Here is a 26,296-nt window from a genome sequence, read left to right on the forward strand (position 1 = left end):
ATTTTTATTTCATGACTTATTACTCTTATTAGGACTTCAATTTGTAACTTTTAGATTTTTTTTTTTTTTTCCTGTTTTCAATATTCTGACTTACCACCAAGGATATAGGGGTCTTTTTTTAGGGCTCTGCAAAGCTTTCCAGGGTCATTTTGATCTAAAGGCATGAAGTAAAACAATCTCTATTTGTACATGGCATAACTCCATGGGAACTCCAGTTCCCTCCACGAAATCAGTAATGATTCAGAAAACATTCAAAAGTTCCAGCTCCAGAGTTCATACCATTACTTTAGTATGGAATGAAACACCACTATTTGATGGCAGGAGGCTTTGGTGGACGAGAATGGGAAGGAAAAAAATCAACCAAACTATCCCAAAACAAGTCCAAATTTGTCACCCAGATAACTGCTCAGGCTCTACCCTTTGTCCCCTTTAATTCCAGAGGAAGAACCTGCTCTAAACAGCTCCCACTCCACTAAATTTCATTCCTTAATGTAAGGGGGAAAAAAAAAAAATCACCTATCCCAAACCCTAAAATAAATACACCAAATATCTAAAAAGGGGGAGGGAAGGGGAAAGAAAACCCCATTATAATCAACGATGAAGTTTAGAAGTACTGACAATAAAAAGTCCTTGCTCTGGTTGAGGAAAAGGATTATGTAGGAAATAAAGCAATGTCTAGAAGCACTCAGCCCTAGAGATAGTCTGAAAGTTGGACTGAGCCTGAATATATAATGGAGGATTGAGGAAGAGTGAGAACACTTCCTGTATATTCCAAGATACACTCCCTCTGTCAGCTGATGACACACCTTTACTTGACAATGTCTGTCTACGTGTAACTGGACTTCAAAAGCATAGTGACTTTTTTTCCCCTTTTATTTTCCCAAGTCACTGGTCTTATGAACCCAAAAACAAAGTCAGGGAAAAAAGGTGATAGGGAAATAAGAGATCTAGTTGTGAAAATGACAACTCCCTAGAAATAAGACGGCCTGGATTTGGATTTAGTTAGGCTTTAGCTTCTTCATCTTGAAAACCAGCAGTGGCTACATTAGGGGTAGTAACATCCTAGCACAACCTCTAACTGTTTCCTCCCCTGACTGTAGACACAAACCAACCAACCAATAGGAATGGTCATTCCTATTATGCCTCCTCAGATTCTTCTTTAAGAAAAAAAAAAGTAACTCCACACAGCCACTATTAATCAACCTAAGTACTAAGAGAGGACATTTATGTTATTGTTGGACTAAATGAAGTGAGTCTTACAATTCTAACATGTTGCACCAACAACTACAACCCCACTCCTAATCCCTTCCTCTCACTTAAATACCAACAAACTGAAGGAGGCACAACTGCAGATTACCCATGAACACTGCGCCTTATGTCCTCAAGTTGAGATATTAAGCAGCATCAAGAGAATAACAAGGGCTGGTGGAAGGCTTGCTTAGCAAGTGTGAGGCCCCAAATTCAAGTCCCAGTGCTGCCTCCCCTCCCCCGCAAAAAGAGATAAACTGTTTAAGGGTCTCTGGTTGCTGGACTTTTCCATACAAGAGTGAACAAAAACCTAGTTAAATATTCCAGTTGGTGGATGAGCACAAAAGCTCACAGGCATTGCTGGTCTGGGTCCACACTCTAATAACAGTAGTAACATGCAGGGCATGCACAGAGTTAAAAATCTCAACTAGATTGGCTATAACACCTGGAAGTAAGCAAAGAGAGGGATACAAAGTCCAAGAAAACACAGTAAGGATCCATTCAGTTAAGAGTGTGTCCCACATTCCATGCCTGCATAGACAATGGGACTAAAGTGCTATTTTACAGTTCTGCTCATTACTTGCCACCATTTTCTTAAGCATGCTTTCTTGAGGTGTTTTGTAATGCTCACTTCCTCCTCCTACTGGGAAGCTGTGGTAGCCTCATGTGAACAGTTTGGCAAGCTCTCTTCTCACAACAGCATAGATCTTCGTAGCCAGCAGGTGGTGCTCTTATTAAGTCCTTTTTATAGATTTTAAAGTTAACATTTTTTCCAAGGCTATACACCTACATTTCCAAGTAAGAATTACTAAGCTGATTACTAAGTAAGATGATAAAGAAACAGAGCCCCTCTTGCTAGAATACTAATAGATTATTATACCCTAATCCCTCTACTTTCCACAACCAGGGATAGAACTGGCTGTACATAAAACAGAGCCACTCTTGCTGGAATACTGATTATTATACCCTAATCCCTCTACTTTCCACAGATAGGGACAGAACTGACTGTACATAGTCAATTTCTTATCTAGATACACAGAACAGCTAAGTATCATACTGGAACATTTCTAAATGGGGGCTGAGGGGTATTCCCAACAGACTCCTAGTAAAGAGATTAGAAATTCAATGGAACCACTTTTCTTTTTATGAATATAACCACCTACAGGAATTAAAGTACAAGTCAAAAAATAACACTTAAAAGAAAAAAAAAATCATACTTAGTCTTGTCAAGAAAATAGAATTGGATATCCCACCACCTTTATATATTTCTTAAAGAATAGGTTACAAAAGGGCAGTCCAGTGCCAAACGTGGTGCACAAGTGTTGGAGATACACAGTACTATGGCAAGATGCTGGTCTTCACTGTTACATGATGCTACACAATGACACTCATGAAATATAATGTGAATGGGGTCCTCTGGAGTTGAGCATCTCATGATCCTGGGTGTCTTCCAATTTACAAATAGACTGTATTCTGAATGTGGTAGTTATGTGCAAAATTATCCCAACAGGAATATTAAATATGGTAATTAGGCCTTCAGATCAATCCATACAAGTCTAATCCACAAGTCAAATATAGTAGTTCATAGATTCTACTTGGAATGGCAAAACACATTTATTCTCATTTACAGTCAAATCCTAGTGCCATGGTTAGGAGTGAATGTGAATGTGTGCTACAAACAATACTTAAGAGGAAGAAACTGAAATGATAAAAGACCAGATGGGCTGGGAAGAGTGCTAGAGTGGCTGAAGTGCTAGTGCACCTGCTTAACAAGCTTGAGGCCCTGAGTTCAAAACTCAAGACTGTGGGCATGGCTCGAGTGGATAAAGCTCCTGTCTAACAAGTGCAAGGCCCTGAGTTCAAACCCCACTACTGCCAAAACAACAAAACGGAGAAAGGGGATATTTTTATTTTCCCTTCCTTTCCACTTCACCACTGTTACTTATAATTGCTAGGGATGGGATAGTGTGGGGGAAATGTAAGGGGTAGTAGAAGGGCAGCAGTCAGATCTGTAGATACGATGTAGTCAGTAGGACAGAAAGTGTTAATAAGGAATGGGTACTTTCTACTAAAGATGTGAGGTAAGTGGTCTGGCATATTTGGTTGGGAGTTGGGGTAATATTCTTGACAATGGAATGATCACTATGCTTATCAGGTAATATCCAATGAGTACAAGTATAGATTTCAGGTCATCTCTTCAAATTCCGGACCATACAATTAAACACTGTAATTCAGAGATCAATTTAAGAAATGTTTCCATGTCTTCCAGAAGTCTGACTTAATAATAATCTCTATGTGAAAGAACATGGAATATAGTGAAAGAATGAAGCATCAGATGACTCTGGTTTGATTCTATATCCAAACACAACCATTTAGCTTTGGATAAGCTACTACCTCATTAAGCCTATTCCTTGATCAGTAAAATTAAAGGAATACCTTACAAGATTCCTGAAAGAAGCACATGAAACAAATAAGAGAGTAAGAAAAAAGAAGTGACTTTTTTTTTTTTTTGGCAGTACTGGGGTTTGAATTCAGGGCTTACAACCCTTTTTTGTGAAGGGTTTTTGTGCAACAGGGTCTCTCGAACTATTTGCAATCCTCCCAATCTCTGTTTCCTGAGTAGCCAGAATTACAGTGTGAGACACTGGAGCACACTTAGAAAAGTGCTTTTTAAATGGTAAAATGCTATATAAATAATAACTGAAGTTATTATCAGCTATGATCTAATGGCAAGAATAGGTGAAAGTTAATTAATGATTCTGGAGTATGACTAAAGCATAAAGGAAAATGTTTCCTACTCAGTATGTTCTTGCTATCCAGGTGCTCCAAGTTTTCTAAAATTTCCCTCTTAGAAATCATCATATGGCAGTAGGAATATTACACCACATCCTTCTGATAGTCAAAGGGGATTTGGTAACAAAAGCCAAAATTTGTGGTAGCTACAGGATTTAGGTGGCCAATAAAGAATTCCATCATTTGGATTCATCCATCCATCCATCCACACATCCATGGATCCATTCATTCAACAAGGGTTTATGCAGTGCCAGGCCCTGTTCTGGGGAGGGGGGACACAATTATGAACAAAACAGATGTAACTCCTCTGTCCTCAAGAACCTGAGATGGAGAACACAGAGACCCACAATCTAATTTCAGGAAGCAGTAAGAACTGTAAACTGAGGGAATGCAAGGGAAGCAGACAGCAACTAGGTGATTGGAGAAGGCTCCCTGAGAAGCTGACATCTGAGCTCAGACAGTTGGATGAAGAGTTGATCCAGACAAGAGGTCTAAGAAAAGCATTCTAGGCAGAGTGCACAAGTGCAAAGGCCCTGAGACTGCTACCTCTTTTCTTGGGGGTATATCTGTTCCATCTATTTAGAGAGAATCTAGAGAATCCAGCACAGGGCAGCCCCACCAGGAAGAATTAGGACTGAGCAAATGAATGGACAAGCAAACTCTTCCCAAGTAGAGGCCATCAGAGCTTGCAGCCACTTGGAGAGGCCCCTTAAGGAGGTCAGCTAAGAGCATGAGTCAGACAGTCCCTAGATTACTGAGATTCTAATTAACTCTGGGGCCAAGAGGGTCTGCTCTGAGGGATTCTACATAAATTTGCATCTGGCTGCTTCCCCAGCTAGAGGGCCACAAGGCATAAGAGGGGTCATTTGCATAGGCAGGTAATTGATTTTGCAAAGAAATCTGGTTCCTGAAATTTGTAAAAAAACAAAGAATTCAATCATTTGAAGAACAGATAACAGAACAGGGGACTATGGTCCATCTAATATTTGATCAACCATCAGTTAGAAGGGGAATTCTCTAGATCAAGGATTGTCATAACTACTGTTATAAATAAAGCTTTCCTGAAACACTGAAAATGCCCATTTGTTTACATATTGTCTATGGCTGCTTTTACACTAAAATGACAGAATTGAGCAGTTGTGACATAAACAGAGATCAGTTATATGGCCTGCAAAGCCTACAATATTTACCACTTGACCTTTTAAAAAAGTTTATACTACTTACTGTTTTTTCCCCTCCTATCACTCAAGTAAATTGTACATACCCATAATTCTCATTCCTCAGACTCGTATTTGTTATTCTCCGAGTGTGAGATGTTATAAAAGGACAGAATATGAAAAACACAAATCCCTTATTCTCAGGGAGATTAATGGAAAATAAATACATAATGAGTCATAATGTGTACCATTAACTTATAAATAAATAAAATACATGATTCAAGTGGAAATTCTTACTTTCTATAGGTTGGTGACATGAGATTATGTGACAATCAATGAAAATGTCACAGATTATGAAAGCATTGGCTTTCCGTAGTCTATTTTGGTCATGCACTATTTTAAAAAATTTTATCAAGGTCATGAATAGTGATGCACACCTGTAATCCCAGCACTTGGGAGGATGAGGGAGGAGGGTTGTGAGCTTGAGACCAGTCCGGGCTACACAGTGATAACATGATCTTTAAAAAAAAAAAAAAAAATTTTTTTTTTTAAATTAAAATTTTGGCATGTCAATGTACTTCCTTTCATGGATTGAGGGGGGAAAATGTTCCTATTAAGTTCCTCACTCCCAGTTATTCAGTTATCAATTCTCTTAATATTTATTTTGAAACAGACAAGGCACAAAATTGTGCCATAAATTGTAGTATATAGACAAAGTAATAATTCTCTATGATTTTTTTCTTTTTGAGACGGGTCTGCTACGTGGCCCAGGCTGGCCTGGAACTAGCAATCTCCTGCCTTAGACTCCCAAGTTCTGGAATTACAAGTGTGTACCACCATGCTCAGATTTCATTCTTCTATATATTAAGAAAAAAATTTTAGGGGGGGTGGTTCTGGGGACTGAGTTCAGGGCCTTGTGGTATTGGGATTTAACTCAGGGTCATTTATTGAGCCATTCCACCAGCTGTGATCTCTGCCTCCTGAGTAGCTAGGATTACAGGCATAAGCCACCAGTGCCCAGCAAAACTTTCTTTTACCTAACTCCCAGGGGGATTCTTCTTTAAGAGCTATAAATTCTTAATGGTCCTTTTGTTTGGTGCCTTCACTACCCAAGATTTTTATACTCTGGGGCAACCGCAACAGTTAGACTTAATATGGCTGAGAGGAATGCCTGTCTTTTGTCAAATGGAAGAGAAGCAATTGTAAACAGGGAGGTAGGAAAGGAAAACTGCAAACAGATTTATTTATCAGGTGGTAAACTTTAGAAAACAGTACACAACGACAGTGAGGATCCAGGCTTATGAATACCCTATAAAGCTGTCACAAAACCACATACATGCCAATAATGAAGACACTCTCCAAGAACAATGCTGCCTATTCTATTTTACACCAGACAATATACTTTTAAAAATATACCAAGGCATACTAAGTCTTTATCTATGGCTGGAAACAAGTGACCCCAGGATTCCTCCTAGACACTTAAGAGCTAGAAGGAAATCTCTTAGAAAGCTGTCAACTTTTGGTGGCACCTTCAAGTTTGGTGCATCTGTTGCATCCCTTCTGCAAAATTCTAAGAGATTTTGTTGACAGAAAGCAATCTGAGTGCTCCATCAGGACATCAGTTGATTTTCTCTCACCTGGAACCCCCTAGATCTCATTCGTTAGACTTTCTTACCATCTGGAAATGCTAGCACAGGATGAACACAAGAGTCCAACTGGGAAAGACGCTCCAACAGAGGGGCTTCATAGTGGACTTCAGGAGACATGTTATTGACACCGCCTGAACCACACAGTGCACATGAAGGATTCACATCACAGCCAGAGCGGACTGTGTTATTCCGGTGAACCTGTGAAAAGCCAAAGAAAACTGACAATTTGGCATCTGATAAAAATATAGCTCCCCACTCCCTCCCTCCAAAGATTCTAAATAGTTCCACAACACTTCTAACAAGATATTCGTTTAGTCTGTTAAAGATATTACCATTTCTCTAAAAACACTAACCTTCAAAGTGATTAAAGAAACTTGCTTCTTTTTCATGATGAAATCCAATTACTTGAAGCCCCAACTGTTTACCTAGGCATCAAATCTATAACTGTGCTGAGAACACTTTACAAAGCCTGCAAGCTTTCACCACCTGATGGTTTTCAACTGTCTATTCAGTTAAGTAGTTGGCTCCTGATTCCCAGAACATTCATTACTTGCTCTCTTTAGCAAATTCACCCACGCGGAAGCTTTCAATGACCAATCATAGCTCTCTTCTCTTTACATCAAAAGATTTTCAGGTGATTTTATACAGGTGGTTAGTTTCCTGGGACTACAAGTAACTCATTAACTACTCTTTAACCCAGCCTAAAATCCACTGTTACAAAGTTCATGCCTATGTAAGGAAAATAAGTTTTGAATGGTGAATGCTCACATTCATAGTCTTAGATTGATTCCAAGAAAAATGAAATTACTTCCATTAACTTTCTTATACACATTGGGATAGAATGAACCAATAATCTATCCAGCTAAGTCAAGAGTGAAATGAATTAACTTAAGTTTCCTAAAGACTTAACTCTCAATTTCACATTTTTGACTTTGAGAAGAAAAGCTGAATATGCCTGCAATCTAGTATTATGAAGAATAAGTTTGGCATTTGCCAGAGAATGGCTCATAACGTCACATGGAAAATGCTCAATCTTGGAAGAAAAAACTTGCCTGGGGAATGGCACTATGACAAGGGATCCTAGAAGCAAGGCTATTATCATAATAAAGACAAAGACGCAAGCACCCAAACTCTGCTAGCAAAAACTGTTAACATTTTCTATACCTGCATTATTTCCAACACAGACATCTCTTGAATGTGTTTGCTTTTATGGAAATTTATAGGATAAATATGTGATAACAATCAACATTCTAAGTACCTCCTAAAGCAACCACATAGATAGGCTGCATACAAAGAAGGTCCCTTGAAGGTTAGACTGGACAAATTGCACAGAAGCAAAAATTCTAATAAGCTTTAATTATGGATGCCATTGAAAGGAAATGATACTAACTGAACATGACACTTCTGTGTAGAATATATTAATTCATACTATTTTGAGGAAAATATCTCTTGCACCCTATATAACTAGGGCTGGCCTTCTGGCAGAGACAAAATTTTGAGGTAAAGAGAGAGGAATATGTTGGCAGGGATGAAAACCAGATCACACAGTAGATAAATGGAATGATTTAGGAAAACTGGTTAGGATATAAAAGCTACACCAAAGTTTTGAATATTAAAAAGACTAAATAATGTATCAAACATCTAAGTAGGAAAGCCAGGCATGGTACCTAACTCCTGCAATCCTAGGTATTTGAGAGGTGGAGATCAGGAGGATCACACTTTAAATAGAAGGATGGTGGTCCAGGCCAGCCTGGGCACAAAAGCAAGATCTTATGGGGTGTGGGGGTGGGTAAGGAGGATAAAGTTCCTCCCAAAAGGGGGGTGGGGGTGGGGAGAAGCGGCACGGCACTGGTGGTATGGCTCAAGTGTTAAGAGTACCAGCCTAAAAAAAAAGAATAATTAATTAAAATGGAAATAAATTGGTTTTTTCCTCATAGGCTGATCTGTGACAGCAACTAGCTCTCCATATGGGACATTAACAACATTCTGTTTTATGGCTGGGGTACATTTCCTAAGTCAATAGATGGCTGGAGGTGCCAAGCCCTGAGTTCAAACCCCAGTCCCACCAATAGATTTGTGTGTACAAACGATATGACAAGAATAGCAAAATAAAAGCAAGAAAAGACAAAAGCAGACATTTCCAAGAGAAAAAACATGTTAGAAATGACAAATTAAAAACTTAAATTTGGGCTAGCAGAGTTGCTCAAGTGGTATGCCTGCCTAGGAAGCATGAGGCCTGACTTCAAATTCCAGTTCCAAATAAATAAATAAATAAATAAATAAAATTATTTGGGAATTCCTTTTCTTTGTCCCCCATGCTCACATCATGTAATAGGAACAGGCCAACTGACTAAATAAGATATGAGATTGGCCTAAAGAGAAAAAAAAAAGGTAGAAAAAAAGAACAAAACCAAATACATAAAACTCAAAAAAACAAAAAACAAAAAAAAACCACTAGTTAAGTGAAAAATTGGCTATACCTGCCTGTGAACATTCAATTATGTAAGTTTCTATAAGCTAACGTTGAGAAATACCAAAGTTAAAAAAAAATAGAATGTCTTGATATAGTAATATTACCCAAATAAAAATTTGTAATACACAAACAGAAGAAAGCTAGAAGAATGTGCACTAAGCTACTGATATGGCTATTACAGGGGAGGGTGGTTACGGAGAGCTCTCACTTTTTATACTGCATATATAATGCACATACACTGTAATATATGCATTATTACACTGTATATAATGTTTAATTACATGTTTCATATTTTTATATCCTATCGAGTTAGCAAATACAACACACATGCTGTAAAAAGAGTAGGGGTTCAAACTAGTCTGTTTCCTTGGTGAAGTCTCTGACAAGATTAAAAAATAGGTTTCTATTTAGTTAAAATGCTGCTGTATAAATAAATTAGAAAGGTAATAGTTACAAAAAAACCCAGCAAAGCATATGTGCATACACATTCTAGCTGCTCAGTAGGAAATCCATGTACTCATCCTAAACTCCCTTCTTTTTATCATACTCATTATCTAATAATGCTTGTGGGTTTTTGTTGTTGTTTTGCTGGTACTGGGGCTTGAATTCAGGACCTACACCTTGAGCCACTCCACCAGCCCTTTTTTTAGAAGGATTTTTTTGAGATAGGGTCTCAAGGAACTATTCGCCCAGGCCGGCTTTGAACCATGATCCTCCTTAGTAGCTAGGATTACAGTTGTGAGCCACTGGCACCCAGCTCATTACTGGGTAATGGTACACCCTGGGTAATGAACACCTCCCCCCTCACCCCCCGCCACCCCACTTTTTGGCTTACCCTTCTAAAAGTATCCAGAATCTGACTGTCTCATTTCCCTTCAACTGCAATTATCCTGGTCCAAGTGACAATCTCTTCCCAGATAGGTTTCGTCAATAGCCTCTTAACTGGTCTTTCTACCTGTTCCCTTCTTTCAACTAATCAAGGCGTCAGTATAATCTTGTTTTTAAACCTCAGATAAGCCAATGTTGTACTTATAAACTTCCAAGTGACTCATCATCTTATAAGAAATAAAGGCCACAGCTATAGTACAAGAGATGGAGCCCAGGACCTTGGTATATGCTAGGCAAGAGCTCTACCAATCTACTATAGTACCATCCCTTAAAAATCAAAGTTCTTAAGTTGGTTCACATAAGGCCTTAGTACCACCTGTCACCTCCACCCTCTTTCTGACTTCATTTCCTGTTATTTCCAGCTACTCATTAAGCTTAGTCTACTATTTATTCTGCTTGCTACATTTCTCCAGTATGGCAGGAAAACTTCCCTATCTTGGACTTTTGTAGGTTGTTCTTTATGAATTAGCTCTATGATCAATTCTCTTCTATTTTTGGCAGCACTGAGATTCTAACTCATAGCTTCATGCTTGCTAGGCAGGTGCTCACTGCTGGAGCCACCCTGCCAGCCTGTTTTGTGAAAGGATTTTTGAAATAGGATATCCTGAACTAATTGCCCAGGGCTGGCTTTGAACAGAGATCCTCCTGATCTCTGCCTCCTGAGGAGCTAGGATTACAGGCATTAGCCAATGGCATCAGCCAATGGCATCCAGCCCAAATGTCACATTTTAAAAAATAACTCTTACTTAGAAATGTGTAAGTTAAAAAAAAAAAAGCCTTTACTTTAACAACAAAAACACACTGAAATAAGTTTGACAAGAAATGTAAGCTCAAAGGTTAAAAATAGTAATACTTTACAAATTAATCTAGACTCAAACTCAATAGGTTTGGTGGGGGGCAGGGAGAAGAGGCAAAGGGATTTAAACAAATAATCTTCAAAACACAATTACAAGGAAAAATGTAAGGATGTGAGGGGTGTGGTAATTATTCTGCTCTTACAGACTGAGGATACAGCTCAGTGGTAGAGCACTCGTCTAGCATACATGAGACCCTGGGTTTGATTCCCAACACTATAAAAATTAAAATTTTATTCCTGGTTCATTACCAAAATAAATTCCAAATAGATTAAAAATTTCAATATAAAAACAAATTATATATATTGTGCGGCAATACATAGTGATAAAAAGTACAGGTTATGTAGCCAGACTGCCTGGGGTTTGAACCTTGATTGTGACTTCCTAGTAGTTGTGAGACCATAGAGAAATTTCTAGTGTTTTCACCCATAGTAATAGCAGACTACTCAAGAGGATTGTTTTGAGGATAAAATCACCTAGAACAATATTCTAAGGCTAGGCACTCAACTTTCAGTGTCCTAGGATCTTGACTTTGTTACTTTTATAGAATCATTTAAGTACAGCTATTTTTACTTAAAGGGAGAATGGCAGAATATTTATCATCAAAAGCTTCCATTTCAAATTCTAGTTTCTTGTTACCTGTATGACTTTTGATGAATCATGACTCTTCAAATTTATTTGCCTGTTTAAGAATGTCAATTTTAAGGAACTATGGGGAAAGGTAATAATGATTTCATAAACAACTGTTAAGACACTATAAAAATGGGTATGGTATTGCATGCTTGTAATCCTAGCACTCAGGAGGCAGAGGCAGGAAGTTTGAGACCAGCCTGGAACTACAAAGTGACTTCAAGGCCTGCCTAGGCTATATAGTAAAACCCTGCCTGAAAATACCAAAAAATTACAAAAACAATAACAAGACTACATAAAGAGCTAGAGGGTTAGCTTAGTGATGGAGCATTTGTCTAGCAAGTGCAAGGTTCTGGGTCAATCCACAGCACAACAACAACAAAAAAAACCAAACACTATACCAATGATAGAAAAATTTGTATATGACATGGTTCACCAACAGATGGCATTTGGGGCTAGATGATTTTGGTCTGGGAGCTGTCCTGTGCACTCTAGTTATCTAGCCACCATCTCATCTCTACCCACAATGCACAGACCACTCATTTTCCCTTTTTGACAACCAAAACTGACTACAGACATTGCACATCTCTCCAGAAAAGGTAAAACTGTTGAAAAATCATGGGATTCAAATTATGGCCATCCCTCCTAGAAAAACTGAAAGCACAAGCTCCCATTAAATGTTAATGGTGAGAAATAAGAAAGCTCTTAATGATTACTACAGTAAAGGGAAAGAGATTAAAAGGACTCAGGGGAAAGCCTGAAGAGGCTTTCAAGACACAAAGATAAGACTGTTTGAGCATCAAAAAGAATGACTAAAATGGCTTGAAATATCCCCAAAACACTCGAATTAAGGACGTCATAATCATATGCTTACCCACCACCAATGACAGACTGCCTTTGGAAGATGGTAGGAAACTACCATTATTTTGAAAATTGGGGAAAACACATGTCATACTTTTTTATCTTTACAAACTGCACTTTAGGGTAAAAAAAAGTATGAATAGTTGAAGAGGACACCTATATCTTTATAGACATATAATCTAGCTAATAAGCAAAACAGAAATTATATAAGAAGGTATCACTGTTTTTTACCTCATAATGAAATAGTGGATCAGAGCAATGAATACCAGTGGCTGATCACATAAAAAGCAAGGTAAGACACTACACATCTTATGTAAGTACAGGCTGTCTTGCATTTTTTTGCAAAAACTCAAACCTGGGTTTGTTCAAGTCCCAAAATATAACTACTGGTTTTCAGGAAATGCAGGGTAAACAGGAATACCACTGATTTTTAAATGCATTAAAAACAAGGTAGATTTTAAAATGGACAAAAAAATGAACAATAAGATGAAGCAAAGTGTCAATGGTTAAACTCTAGGTGGTAAGTAGTCACCATACGGGTTTACTACAAAATGTCTAATTCCGCTACATCTTTTACTAATAAAATTTTGAAAAAAGAAAATGACACTGCAGGGCTTCTGCTTCTGGCCATAATGAAGTAACAGTGATCAGATTTACCTTCCAGTCCTGAGTTAGAAACAGGGATAACACATACTGTATGAATGGGAAACGATGGTAGCCCTCTAAGATGGCCCTGGTTTTCCTATAGGAAGCACAACCTAGATTTCAGACCAGGGACAGGGATTCCAAGCAGACAATGATGGTTTCTTAAGCAGAAGAAACAAACTCAGAAACCAGTGCTTAGAGACTGTGCTAGTAAGACTGCAAGGTAGCATTCTCGAGAGAAGGAAGTTATACAGAAAAAGAGCTCCACAGTACTCACAAGGTCCCTTTTTGGTAAATGTTAAGAAGCACACGCACAGGACAGGCAACAGGCAACAAGCAACTGTAGAACTGTGAGGTGAATGGTCTGAAGCTAATACAGGATGGGAGGTTTGGAACTATGACCAAAGTGGCATGGAACATTCAAGAAAAGACTCCAGAAGGTAACAGAATACTTCTCTTTACCTGTCCTAACAAAGGCCAAGTAATTTATACGCCAACAAAACAAAGTTTCTATTTTTGTGGTACTAAGGATTAAACACAGGTCTTCAGTTACATTCCCATCCCTTTTTATTGTTTTATTCTATTTTAAAATATTTATTTATTTTGTAATACTAGGATTTGAACTCAGGGACTACACCTTGCATCACTCCACCACCCCTTTTTTGTGAAGAGTTTCTTTTTTTTGAGATAGGGTCTCTCAAACTATTTGCCTGGGCACAGTCCTCTGATCTCTGCCTCATGAGTAGCTAGGATTACAGAAGTGAGCCATGCCTGGCCCTTACCTTTATTTTTTAGATAGGGCCTCACTAAGTTGCCAAGGCCAGCCTCAAATTTGCAATCCTCTGCTTCAGCCTCCCCACTACCTGGGATTATAAGAATGAGCCACAGTGCCAGGTAAGACCAAGGCTCTTTAAACTAAGATAAACAACTTACATGTTACAACCAAGTAAAATTAAATGTGCAGCACCTAGTAAAAATAACTAGATAGGCCAAGAGGTGAGAAAATAACATAACAAGGATAGAGCTTTTTTTCCCTTTTATGCAGGCCACAGAAAACTTAAATAACCCAGTATTCTCGGTAAAAAATAACAAGGAAAAGGGATATGATGGAGAGCTTACAGCAAGCTAACACTCTCACTGAGAATCACCAGAAAAAACCTGAATTTAAAAAAGAAAACACCAGCAAAACCTCACAACTCAAGATATCAGAAAAATGATAAAGTAACAGCAATACTGAGCAGCCACAAAGCAGAGGACCACAGAAGTAAATATACTTGGGGATATTAGTTAATTCAGGAAAAAGACGTTTATAGTAAGGTGCCTTTGTAAGAGCCACATCTGGGAAAGAAGAGCAGAGCTTTTGATGTTTTCATAGGGCTGAAGGGACATTAGAGACTGGAAATGCCAAATTTCCAAGGCAAAGAGAAGACAGGAAATTAAGAGTAGTTTCATAATCAGGTGCTCACACTCTCATAAGGCGAATTGTAAAGGTGTGAATGGTAGGATGTTAAGAAGCTAAGTAGAAAGTCTCTAAAAAGCAGAGTCTTCATCCATCCATGCATCCAGGATGGTAGGGATGGAACCCTTGGCCTCTGCATGCTGGGCAAGGACTCCATCACTGAGCTATAATCTCAGCCTGTCAGTCTCACTTTAGTGAGATGAGAACCAAGAGTTTAGAATATCCTAAGAAGGAAGGGCACTTGTCAGCATATCAGACTAGCTTAAAGTGGGGGTAGGAAATAAAATTATCTCCTAGAAAGAACCAAAGATGGACACAGTCATTCCAAAACTCTAACCCAGTCATAACTCAGCTTAGTCCTCAACTGAATTAAAGTTTCCAGCCCCTACTATATATGACTGGCAGGGTAAGAAGGTAAAGCCTCTTGGGAGAAAAACACCATCAGAGCCCCTACAATTTTTAAAATATACAATTGCCCAACACTGAATGAAAACATAATACAAAATAAACACAGAGCTTCCAGTACTCCAGATTTTGGAGTTGACAGGTAAGGATTTAAACATCTAAAAACAGAATCAAATGGAACCACAAGAACTCAAATGAGGAGTCTGGCAGCGTGGTGGCACATGCCTGCGATACTAGCATTCAGGAAGTGGAGGCAGGAGCATCTGAAGTTCAAGACCAGCCTGGGCTACACAGCGGGACCCTGTCTCAACAAAAAACAAAAAACTCAAAAGATAAATGTGATGCAGATACAACAGAAGAGTGTGATAATTGAACTGGTAGACTGGTTAGTAGGAATTACATAAACTAAGGAACAGGAGAGGAAAAAAAAAAATACACAGTAGAATGTAAAAGGCATACAGGGCAAAACGATAATGTCTAATATACTTGTAATCAGAGCCTTACAAGAGAGGGAAAGAGAACAAGAGCAATATCTGAAGAGAAAATGGACAGCCTGTGTGAAAACTGGTTAAAAATACAAAACCATAAATTTAAGAAAGCTCTACAAAACTCAAAGCAGGAAGAAAACCACATCTAATCTAAGCACATCATAACAATGTTTAAATTGGAAGGAAAAGGAGATTAGGGAAACTTACATAAGATCCCATCTCCAAAACCAACAGAAAAAAATGAACTGGAAGTGTGGCTCAAGTGGTAGCATGCCTGTTTTGCAACAGGAAGCCCTGGGTTCAAGTCCCAGTCCCCACCCCCCACACAAAAAAGTTACCAATCTAGACAATATGGAAAACATTAATAGTGAGAGATAGCCACCCACAACAACTTGAGATGATATTACTGCTTCAATCATCTTTCTATTTCGATATAGGGTCTTCAAACACAGAGCCCAGTACAAGAATTTTTAACTCAGGCCCATGCTCTTGCTAGGCAAGCACTCACTCTATCACTTTAGCGGCATCCCCAACCCTTTATGCTTTAGTTTTTAGGCAGTCTCACACTTTTTACAGGTTGGCCTCAGACCAAGATCTTCCTACCTACATATCCTGTATAACTGGGACTACAGAAGTAAGTACAGTGCTATGTCCGGCTTGTTTGTTGAGATGGGGGGGTCTCACTAGCTTTTTTGTCTGGGTTTGCCTTGAACCATTATTCTCCCAGGTGAACTAGGAAATAGAACTTGAAAGCAATTTGAAAACAAGTACATTAAAACTGTTTTAAAGACAGAAGAAAAGATGCTTCTAGAAGTAACCACATACAAACTATGAATGAAAAGCTCATACTGAAGTAAAAACCCATCTGACAGATTAATAACAGCAAGACATCTAGAGCAAAACCTGGGAAGTACAAGGAAAAGAGCAGACAAAGGAACTGCAGAGTAAAACAGAGCAGGTCAAAGAAATGGAAATGCAAAGTATCAAAAACATTAAGAAATAAGGAAGAGAGACTGAAAAGACCACAACAAGCAAAAAAAAAACATTGAGAGAGAAAAAAAGACGCTAAGAGATTTTAAAGAAATAAAACTAGAAAAACTTTCAAATTCAAAAAACACAAGAACTCCCAGAATGAGTGTGTATGCCATGACTTTAAGAACAAATTCATACATCTAAATACATTCCTTAAAATTCCAAAATATAAAAACACAAACAGGAGGTTAAAGGACTTTAGTTAACAACAGGAAGATACAGATAACCTAAGGAAAGACAGACTTGATACAGAACTTTTGGCAACAGAGCTCAAAAGGCAAATAAAGCACTGAAAATTGACAATATATAAATATGTGATATATACAAACATGTATATACTCACAAAACACAATTCGGTTCATTTTTAATATATAGATTGACTTTACAATTCATAGACCATAATTGGAAGTATTTAGCAAGAAGCAAAATAAACTAAGAATTCAGTGGGGTCCAAAGCAGCAACCATAAACAAAAATGGCAAAACATGCTGGGAAATGGCAAAGTGTCTACCTAGCAAGCAGAAGGCCAAGTTAAAACTTCAGTACCAGGTCTACCTCTCAAAGAATGGCAAAAGTGCTGGTTTATGTAACTAAGTATGAACTTTACCTTCAAACTGGGTATGGTGATACACACCTGTAATCACAGCTACTTGGGAAGTGGAAATCAGGACTGTAGTTTGAGGCCAGCTCAGGTAAAAAGTCAGCAAGACTTCATCTCAAACAAGAAAGGTAGGGTGTGTGTGCTTGTCACCCCAGCTATGGGGGAGGCCTCAATAGGCCTGCAGTTCCACGCAGGCCAAAAACATGAGATCCTATTTAAAAATAACTAAAGCAAAAAGGGTGTGGGTATGTGGCTCAAGTGGTAGAGCACTTGCCTATCAAATGGAAGGCCCAGAGTTCAAACTCCAGCACCACCTACTCCCCACCAAAATGTATGTTGAGAGAGACTTAAAACAATGTAGTCAGGTGTGATGGAGCTCACCTGCAATCCCAGCACTCTGTAAACTAAGGCAGGAGGATCAAAAGTTCTAGGCCAACCTGGGCTACAAAGTGAGACCTAGTTTCAAACAACAGCAACCACCTTGCCCCCCAAAAAACCCCACTCCTACAAACAGTAGACAAGAGTTAAGGGGAAAAGATTATAAGCTAAGAACTTAATAAATTGACCCTACTGCTTTAATTGTTGCTCACAAACGAAGGCTCTAGCGACTGAAAAACTACATTAGAAAAACTACATTAAGAACTCAGTAAATGAGGAGGAATGACTCAGGTGGTAGAGTGCTTGTTTGCAATCATGATGCCCTAAGTTCGAGCCCCAATACTACTAAAATAGAAATATAAAGCTATAAACACTGTCAACCAGTTAATGAAAGTAAGTCTAAGTAACAATTGCTTATCTGGTTCAACACTGAAAAAAATTAAAAGACATTGTCTATTTTTAAATCTCCATTAAAAAACCAAGACTTTCAGGGGGAAAAAAAATCCAAATCTGCTTTCACAATGTTCCATATGATAAACAAAATGCTGAAAGTAAGTGGATGAAAAAAAATTTTTTAAAAAATGTACCTGCATACATTATTACATTAATTATTTAAAAAATGTAGAATTTACGGCTTCTGGGACAGTTTAATGCTATAAATCACTAAGAGGATAGAATTACATAAAAATATATTCTATTGGACACCAATCAAAAATTCAAAATATAAACAGTACGAACCAGAAATACAAGCAGAAACTATGTAACTATCATTTTGACCAAAAATACTAAAGACTCAACTGCTAACTTCTGAGAAAAGAATTCAAAACTTAAAGGCAACTTACAAACTAATAGTAATAAGAATACTTCACACATCAAAGGCTGGGGAATGCCATCCAAAGTTAAACTCAAAGGAAAATTTAAGTAAATGCTTTTATTATTTTGAAACAAAAAACAGAAAATAAATGCCAAGAATGGATCTATGAAAAAAGAGAAGACAAATTTAAGCCTGAGAAATTCTACGTAAGCTAACCTTAAAATGTAACAAAGTGCAATCCTTCTGTGATACAACTGTACTCAAACACAGACTACAAAATACTAAAATCATATCATAACATTGTCAACTTGTTAGGAAGTGCCACTTGAAGAAATGCTATTAAGTGCAATCCAAAATTTATAAGGAATGTTAGTAATAACCACTAGCATTGTTTTTTTCTATTAGATACTGTTAGTACAAAGAAAACCTGCCTTTTCAACCATTCATTTCCAAACACTTTTGCCAGACTATATGCAAGATTCCAATGGCCCAAAGAAAAACTTAGAATCATAATACACTAATTACTAATAAAACTATATTCTTTCCTTTCTCTCTGCTAGTGCTCCACTAATGAGCCACATCGTCTTTTTCTTTCTTTTTTTTTTTTATTCATAACGTGCATACAATGTTTGGGTCATTTCTCTCCCTCCTCCAACCCCCTCCCTCTCCTCCCTCAATACCCAGCAGCGTCTTTTTCTTTCCTTCTTAAAATAGTATTTGTACATGATTTATTATGAAATTACCTGAAAAAATAGCATGCAACCCTACACTGGTGCTAAATTTATTTTACAAATTTTGCTGATCTTGAGAACTATTGTTTAGGTCAATAACATTCATTTCACAGAAATACAAGTCCAGGAAATGAACATAATACCACATATACTTTTAAAATTCCAACTGACTGTCTCTGATCTGACTTAAATTACTAAAACCTACCATACTAAATACCTAAAGGTATGAAATACACAATAAATAGCAAGAGGCAAACTTATAATTACTTGTCCTACTATTACAATGAAATTGTGCTATAGGAAAGAAGCCCATATTCTCCATGAGCTTTACCCATTTCCAAGAAGATGACATCATTCTTTTTTCAAAACCCCTGTCCTCCCACATCTTATATTCACTTACCTTACCCTAGTGATTATTCCTCAGGACTAGGTTTAAAAATCTATTGAATCTTCAGAGTATCAGAGCCTTTAGACCATTGTTTCCTACAGAATTACTACTACTGTTAGTCTCTCTTTCTATCCCCAGGCTCTTTTGTGCCCATCTATGCCCAACATAAACTATTTCCAGATTTATCTTTCAAGAAAATAGTTCATGATACTCCCCTGTCAAAATTTAAAATCTAGAGGTTAAAAGTCCAATCAACAGTTTGGAGGTTTGTTTTTGTTTTTTCTTTTTTAAAAACCAGTAGGTCTCATTGCTGCTTACTTCCAACAAGTTTACCTTACTGAACCTTTTGTTCTAATACTGATAAAGTAGAGCACCTCTTTGCAAGTGCAAAGCCCTGAGTTCACACCCCAGTTCCACCCAAAAAAAAAAAAAAAAAAAAAAAAAAAAAACAACCAAACAAAAAAATAACAACTGTGGCTGGGGGTATGGCTCAAATGGTAGAGCACTTGTTTAACAAGTGCAAAGTTGAGTTCAAACCTCAATATTGCCAATAAATAAATGAACAGCAACTGGTTTTAAATATAGGTGAACTATTAATACTGACATTAAACATTTTTTCTTACATTCTATATTTTGCTAAATAAATATAGGAGCATCCTTTCTGTAAGGGGGATGTGACCAATTACAAAGGTAACTGAACCAACCCAGAAATACAATTCCAAGAGTATCTTTTATTCAGAAAGTAGAATGCAACAAATGTGAACTCACCATCAAAGATCAGTATCAGATCATTTATATGTTAAAATTTTACTATCCATCTCTGCCATTCAAAAGTAAGATCCATGAAAGCAAGGACTTTGATTTATTCACCAATGAAACCTGGCTGCCCTGAATAACACTGGAACACAGTGAGTACTTACAAATCTTTGTTGAATTATTTTGCCTAGCAAACCTAGCACCTCAACATGAGGTAAGATACTTGCTCATTAGCAGATACTACTTAGAGTATAAGCAAGGAGCCATGTGCCGCACAGCAAATGAACAAGATAAAGGGAATGGCGTTTGTCTCCAATTTTGGCAGAACCCCAGCATTTCTGCTCAATGCAGCAAAAGGTTTATTTACCTCTTAATTTATTTCAGTGTCTTATTTTTGATGCACCTTACTTTTACATGTGCCAGGATGGTTCTGTTTTAGACACTAGCATTGGAGCCAAAGGGTCTATAGTTTTATGCATACCCCTTGCCTCAGGTTTTTTTTTTTTTTTTTTTTTGATGATTTTTATGTACCTTCAAAACTGCTTATGTGGCTGAACAAAGTGGCTCATGACTGTCACCCTGGGAAAGTTAGTGAAACTCCTATCGGGTGTGGTGGCACGTCTGAACAAAAAAACCATGAGATCCTATTTGGCTCAAGTGATAGAGTACTTGCCTAATCCTGAGCTCAAATCCCAGCAAAACCCCCCCCCCCCCACGGTATTATTTGTTTTTAGGCATGGGAAGGTTTGGTTTTTCACAGATACAAGAATCTAGGAAGCCAGGCAGCAGTGGTTCATGTCTGTAATCCTAGTTGCTCATGAAGCAGAGACAGGGAGGATTGCAAATAGTTTTCCACACCCTACCTTGAAAATACCCAACACAAAAAAGGATTGCTTAATTGGCTTAAGTGGTAGAGTGCCTGCCTAGCAAGTATGAGGCCCTGAGTTCAAACCCCAGTACTACCAAAACAAAACAAAACAAACAAAAAATCTAGGAGGCTATACTATCTTAAGAAAAATTTTATAATACATCCTAGTGGCAGGCAAACTGCCCATGAGGTTTTTTGTTTTTGTTTTAAAGTATTAATTATACAAAGTAATAGGTTTCATTATGACAATTTCATGAGATTGTGTATGTATGTTTTAGTACTGTCTTAAAAAAACATCAAGGAACATGACAAAAAGCTACTTCTCTACACTTGACAGTAATACACTATTTTCTTGCCTTTTAACATTTTAATCCTTCAAAAAATCATTGAGATTTATATGACTAGTAAAAAACTGAGAAACTCAAATGTCAATATGAACATTCTGCCAAATAGCTTATTTTTGGCTGAAGATGCACTTTCCTAGCAACGGGGTTCAATCTCCCATGCCACAAAAAAAAAAAAAAAATAAATAAATAAAAAACAAAAAACCCCTATTCTTATTTTATTTCTGGTACTTTTGTATTTCATGTAGAGTCTAGGAAATGACAGAAAAGGAGTAATGTCTGGCAAGTCAATTCTCTCAATATTATCCTTTAATAAGATCATGACAAAGTTATATTGTACAACTGCATACTAGAATAAAGCACGCCAGCACTGAAAACTCACTGTCCAACTATTAATGATTCTAGCAACTGTCTCCTCATTCATCTCACCAATTATCAGCAAGTATGTTAAAGCAACTTCTTCAAACACATTTTACTCTCCTTTATAACAACAGTCTTTGAAAACATTTTCAACAACAGTTCCCTCAATTCTTTCAGTCCCATAATTTCTTGAAACCACTCCAAGGAGGATTTCACCCTCCTCCATCTACCAAAACTGCTCACAAAGGTATACAATAATTCTGGCCCTGTCAGTTTTCATCTTACTTGACTAACCCACAGCATCTGACATAAATGTCCCTTCCTTCTGGAATCTTCCTTCTTTTGCCTTACCCATTCCATATTCTCTTGATTTCTCTGCTTTCTTGGTCACTCCTTTTCAGTCCTTTTCTCATCTGTCGTACCACTAAGGTTTGGGGTATCAAGGTGTAATCCTCAGCTCTCTTCTTTATATGAGCTCCCCAGCACTCTCTATTCCCCTCTGCTGAAATTTTCACCCCAGTATTTAATGCTGTAGGACATACTACATAGTTCATTTATTGACTTTTTTCTGTTTCTACCAATTATATCATTTCATGAGGATTTTTGTCTATTTTTGTTTGATGTTTTGTGTTTTTTTTTTTTCTTTTGACAGCATTGGGGTTTGAACTCAGGGCCTCATGCTTGCTAGGCAGGCACTCTACCACTTGAGCCACTCTGCTATTTTATTTTAGTATTACTATTAATTTCATTATTATTTGTATTTTTTACTTTGGCAGTACTGCTTGCTAGGCAGACAATCTACCACTTGAGCTACTCTATCAGCCCTTTTTTTTGTTGTTGTTGGGTATATTTGAGACAGGGTCTCACTTTTTGCTTATGCTGGCCTCAAACCACGATCTTCCTGATCTCTGCCTCCAGAGTAGCTAAGATTACAGGCGGGAACCACCAGTGCCTAGCTAAAATGAAGAAAGTATTACGATTTATTTGTCTTTTGAGACAAGGTCTCACGATGTAGCATGTAGCCCAGGCTGGCTATGAACTTATGATCCTCCTGCCTCAGCTTCCCAAATTCAGGGATTACAGAAATACGCTATTACATTTGGAGATTTGTCTTAAGGCAAGGCATTCCATTTTCAGTGAAAACAGTTCAGGCGAGAAAGTACTCACTCCTTCAAAGTGTTTATTAGCAACACTGAAACTTTTAGTCTCTCCCATTTCTATTATAAAGGTCTAGCCAGTAGTTTCTAAACCTGCTACAAAGTCACCTGTTCAAAAAAAAATTAATTTTTTTAAAATTTAAATAAACAAACAAACAAAAAAATTTAGCCCCAACTCCAGAGCAACTAAATTAGAATATCTAAGAATCAGGGCCTAGGAATATAGTATTTTGTAAAGTACCCTGGAAACTTTGGTTTTGAAAACATTAAGTTAAACAAGAGACTGATTCCTCTATTTGAGCACCTGGCTCACAGTTTTGACAATGGCCAAGCCACACTGGTACTGACCTTCTTGGAAAGAGGAACGATGCTGTTCGGTCGAACAAGCCTTCGTTTCTTGCAGCTCAATACAGGACGTGTTCGGGCTGCTACACAGGTACCATCAGATGATGAAGAAACTAGATTCAGTCGTTGCTTTTTATGTAATTGTTCCTCAGCATCAGAGCTGTCACATGGAACATGGTCTGACAATACAGGCTGAAGACTACACACAAAGGGAAGGAAGAAGATTCTTTTCTCAGAAGACACAGGAAACTAAGGCCTCTAATACTGCCTCAACCTTGTCTACTTGCAAGTGTTCAGACATAATCAAGCACTCTATCACAGAAGCAAGTCACCTCAGAAAGAAATGTACACTAATCTAAGTGTGAGTGCTGTGCCCTTATTCATAAGCTTCTTGGTGCACATTCTTGCTATTGTGTCTGAAAAATGCAAAGGTCAGTAAGTAAATGCAAGTTCTTGTGATTATGTCTTCTTTTTACAACAGAAATATGACCAAAGCAAAGTACAGAAATTTGCAACTGGTAAGAAAATGATGAACTCTGCAAATGATTTTAACTGCCTAAAAATCAGTACGCCTGTGAGCCTCGAATTCTAGGGATATGTACATATCCACTTGTATAGGGATTCTAGGAAACTTCATATATCATACAGGATTTACAAACATGGACTTTAAGAGCTAATCTGCTCTAAGTTACAGACGCTTATGTGAAGTTTTTTGAGGATTTCCTCAAGATTAGGAGCAGTAATAATAATTCATAATAACTGTAGGACTTTTTTTCTCCACACAAAATGCTAATGAACGATAAGGTTTCTGCTTCTTTAAACCATGGTCAGTCCTGGATGGAGACAACTAAGAACTCCAGGCTCACCTCTTAAAAGCTTACTACGTGTAAGAGCTGGAAGGAATAAAACTTACGTGCTAACAACTCCATTGACAGGTCTCAGTGTGCCACATGATTTGGTAGATAGTGACTCTGAAATATGACCAACAGGGGCACCATGGTTTTCCAATGGCAGAGAAACCGACTCAATCTGAGTAAGAGGAAGAAAAAATAAAAAAACACATTAACATTTACCCAACAACACACTTGCCTGAAAAGCAGTATCACTACATTTATCTGAAGCACCTAAAATTTCTGACTAACTGGAAAAACAAAACAAAACTTACATGATTGAGGAAAAAGAATTAACTTTTGCTTTGGAGGAAAACAGGAACCCTAATAGACAAACACCAGTAAAAGTCTACTAACAGGGAAATGATCTCAACAATTCTATGGAACAGAATTTTAGGAAAACAATTACATAGTAGCATTAGCCTTCCACTAAGGGTCAAAAAGGTTATAGTCATATCAGTATTAAGACAACTAAAAGGAAATTTAAATGTAATTAATATCTGCTGGGTGTATGACAGAAACTTGTTTTTCAAAAACTGTATTTTGTTTAAAAATATACACACACATTAAAATACATAAAATTTGGTTAAAAAATTAAAATCTCAAATGTGATACTTATACTAACTTGTACTCAGAATCAAACCTATGCACATGGTAGGCTACTGTCTTTTTACAAATCAAATGCATATTTAGAATATAAAATGGGATAAAGAAGATGTGTAAGAATATGGAAAAGCTTGAATTTCAGTATTCAAGACAAATTATGTATTTACTAGGCTAGAGGGGACAGATGTGAGTGCAGAGTATATGCTGTCTCTGAGGTATAGGAAATGAAGCTGCAAAGAGTCTATCTGATGGTTTCTGGGGTTGATGAAATACCACAGAAAGGCTGTGGTCTTTTGTCTCCTTACACTCAAACTGGCTTTAAGATGTACTGAAGTTCTTCCTGTAACTGCTACCAATATATCTTAAGGCCAGTATTTTTGTGGCTGAAATTCTATTTCAGTATCAATGAACGTCTTTTGATCTCCATACTTCTAAGTAAAAACACCAAAGGATCTGCAGACCTGACAGTAGTAGACAAGCAAAAGAAAGTACAACAGATTGTAAATATAACTAAGAGATTCCATAAAACTATTCAAAAAAAAAAGAAGCCACCTTAAAGTATATAATCAGGAAGTTTATATACAATCTGAGTGAACATTGAGAAAATGTTAACTGCTGTATGTTAATTAAGGTATCACAAATATCTTATTAGTCAATGCTGTCAAAATTATGGTAAATTTGGTACACAGACTCATTGTCCTGCACTCTACATTGATCTTCCTTGGAAAGAAAATGATTATTAGTACTGACAGCTATAAAGATATTCATCTTCTGATAAAATATGTTAACCAATCTTAAAAATCTATCCTAAAAGAATAACTCAGCAAATGTGTACTTAAAAATCTTATTCACAAAGCTGGGCAATGGTAATGACATTGATCAATGGTAACCAATAACCTAACTGCTCAACATCTGAGGCAGTTATACATTGTGGCATACCAAATGGAAATAAAGGATATTTCTGCTCCCCTTATGCAGAAATATACGAATTATTTTGGGAAAAAAAAATTTGAGGGCTAAAGATGTGTATCAGTGGTAGAGTGCCTGTTTACCCTGTCTAGCATGTGCAAGACAGGGATCAAGCTCCAGCAAAACACACACACAAAACAGGAAAATAAGAATAAACTCAAAATATTTTAAATGTAGTTGTGGTGAGTCAAAATATATACATACAGCTAATGAAAAGTGCTGTAACACAACTATGCTGAAATTTCTTTAGTTACTTAATATTTTTGCATTAAAAAATAGATAAATCAAAATAATCTTTTGAATGTTAGTGAGGATTTACTACTCAAGAGGAACCTTAAAAGCCTGAACAAGTATTACCTACAGTATGACAAAAGACCAGAAAATAAAAATAAGTTAAGGTTCAGGTTGATAGTAACCATCAGACTTGTGGCTTCAGGCATGTTGTAGCTTTTCTAGATTGCAGCAGCTCTATGTTAGATGAGGTTCCTTTCAACTCAAAACTAATGTA

At 37.3% G+C, this 26,296-nt stretch overlaps 1 protein-coding gene across 7 annotated transcripts in view; it reads right to left on the bottom strand.

Annotated features, from left to right (window-relative positions):
- The window catches only part of Kansl1 (KAT8 regulatory NSL complex subunit 1), a 163,597-nt gene that overhangs the window by 11,498 nt on the left and 125,803 nt on the right, over positions 1 to 26,296 (bottom strand). For all 7 annotated transcript variants that reach the window (XM_074045823.1, XM_074045822.1, XM_074045817.1 and 4 more), the window contains 3 exons: positions 24,237 to 24,352; positions 23,327 to 23,522; positions 6,874 to 7,045 (listed from right to left, as the gene is read on the bottom strand). In XM_074045823.1, the coding sequence (XP_073901924.1) occupies positions 6,874 to 7,045; positions 23,327 to 23,522; positions 24,237 to 24,352 (484 nt within the window). The remainder of the gene's footprint in view (positions 1 to 6,873; positions 7,046 to 23,326; positions 23,523 to 24,236; positions 24,353 to 26,296) is intronic.

This window comes from Castor canadensis, chromosome 11, assembly GCF_047511655.1.
Source record: "Castor canadensis chromosome 11, mCasCan1.hap1v2, whole genome shotgun sequence".
Lineage (NCBI taxonomy): Eukaryota > Metazoa > Chordata > Mammalia > Rodentia > Castoridae > Castor > Castor canadensis.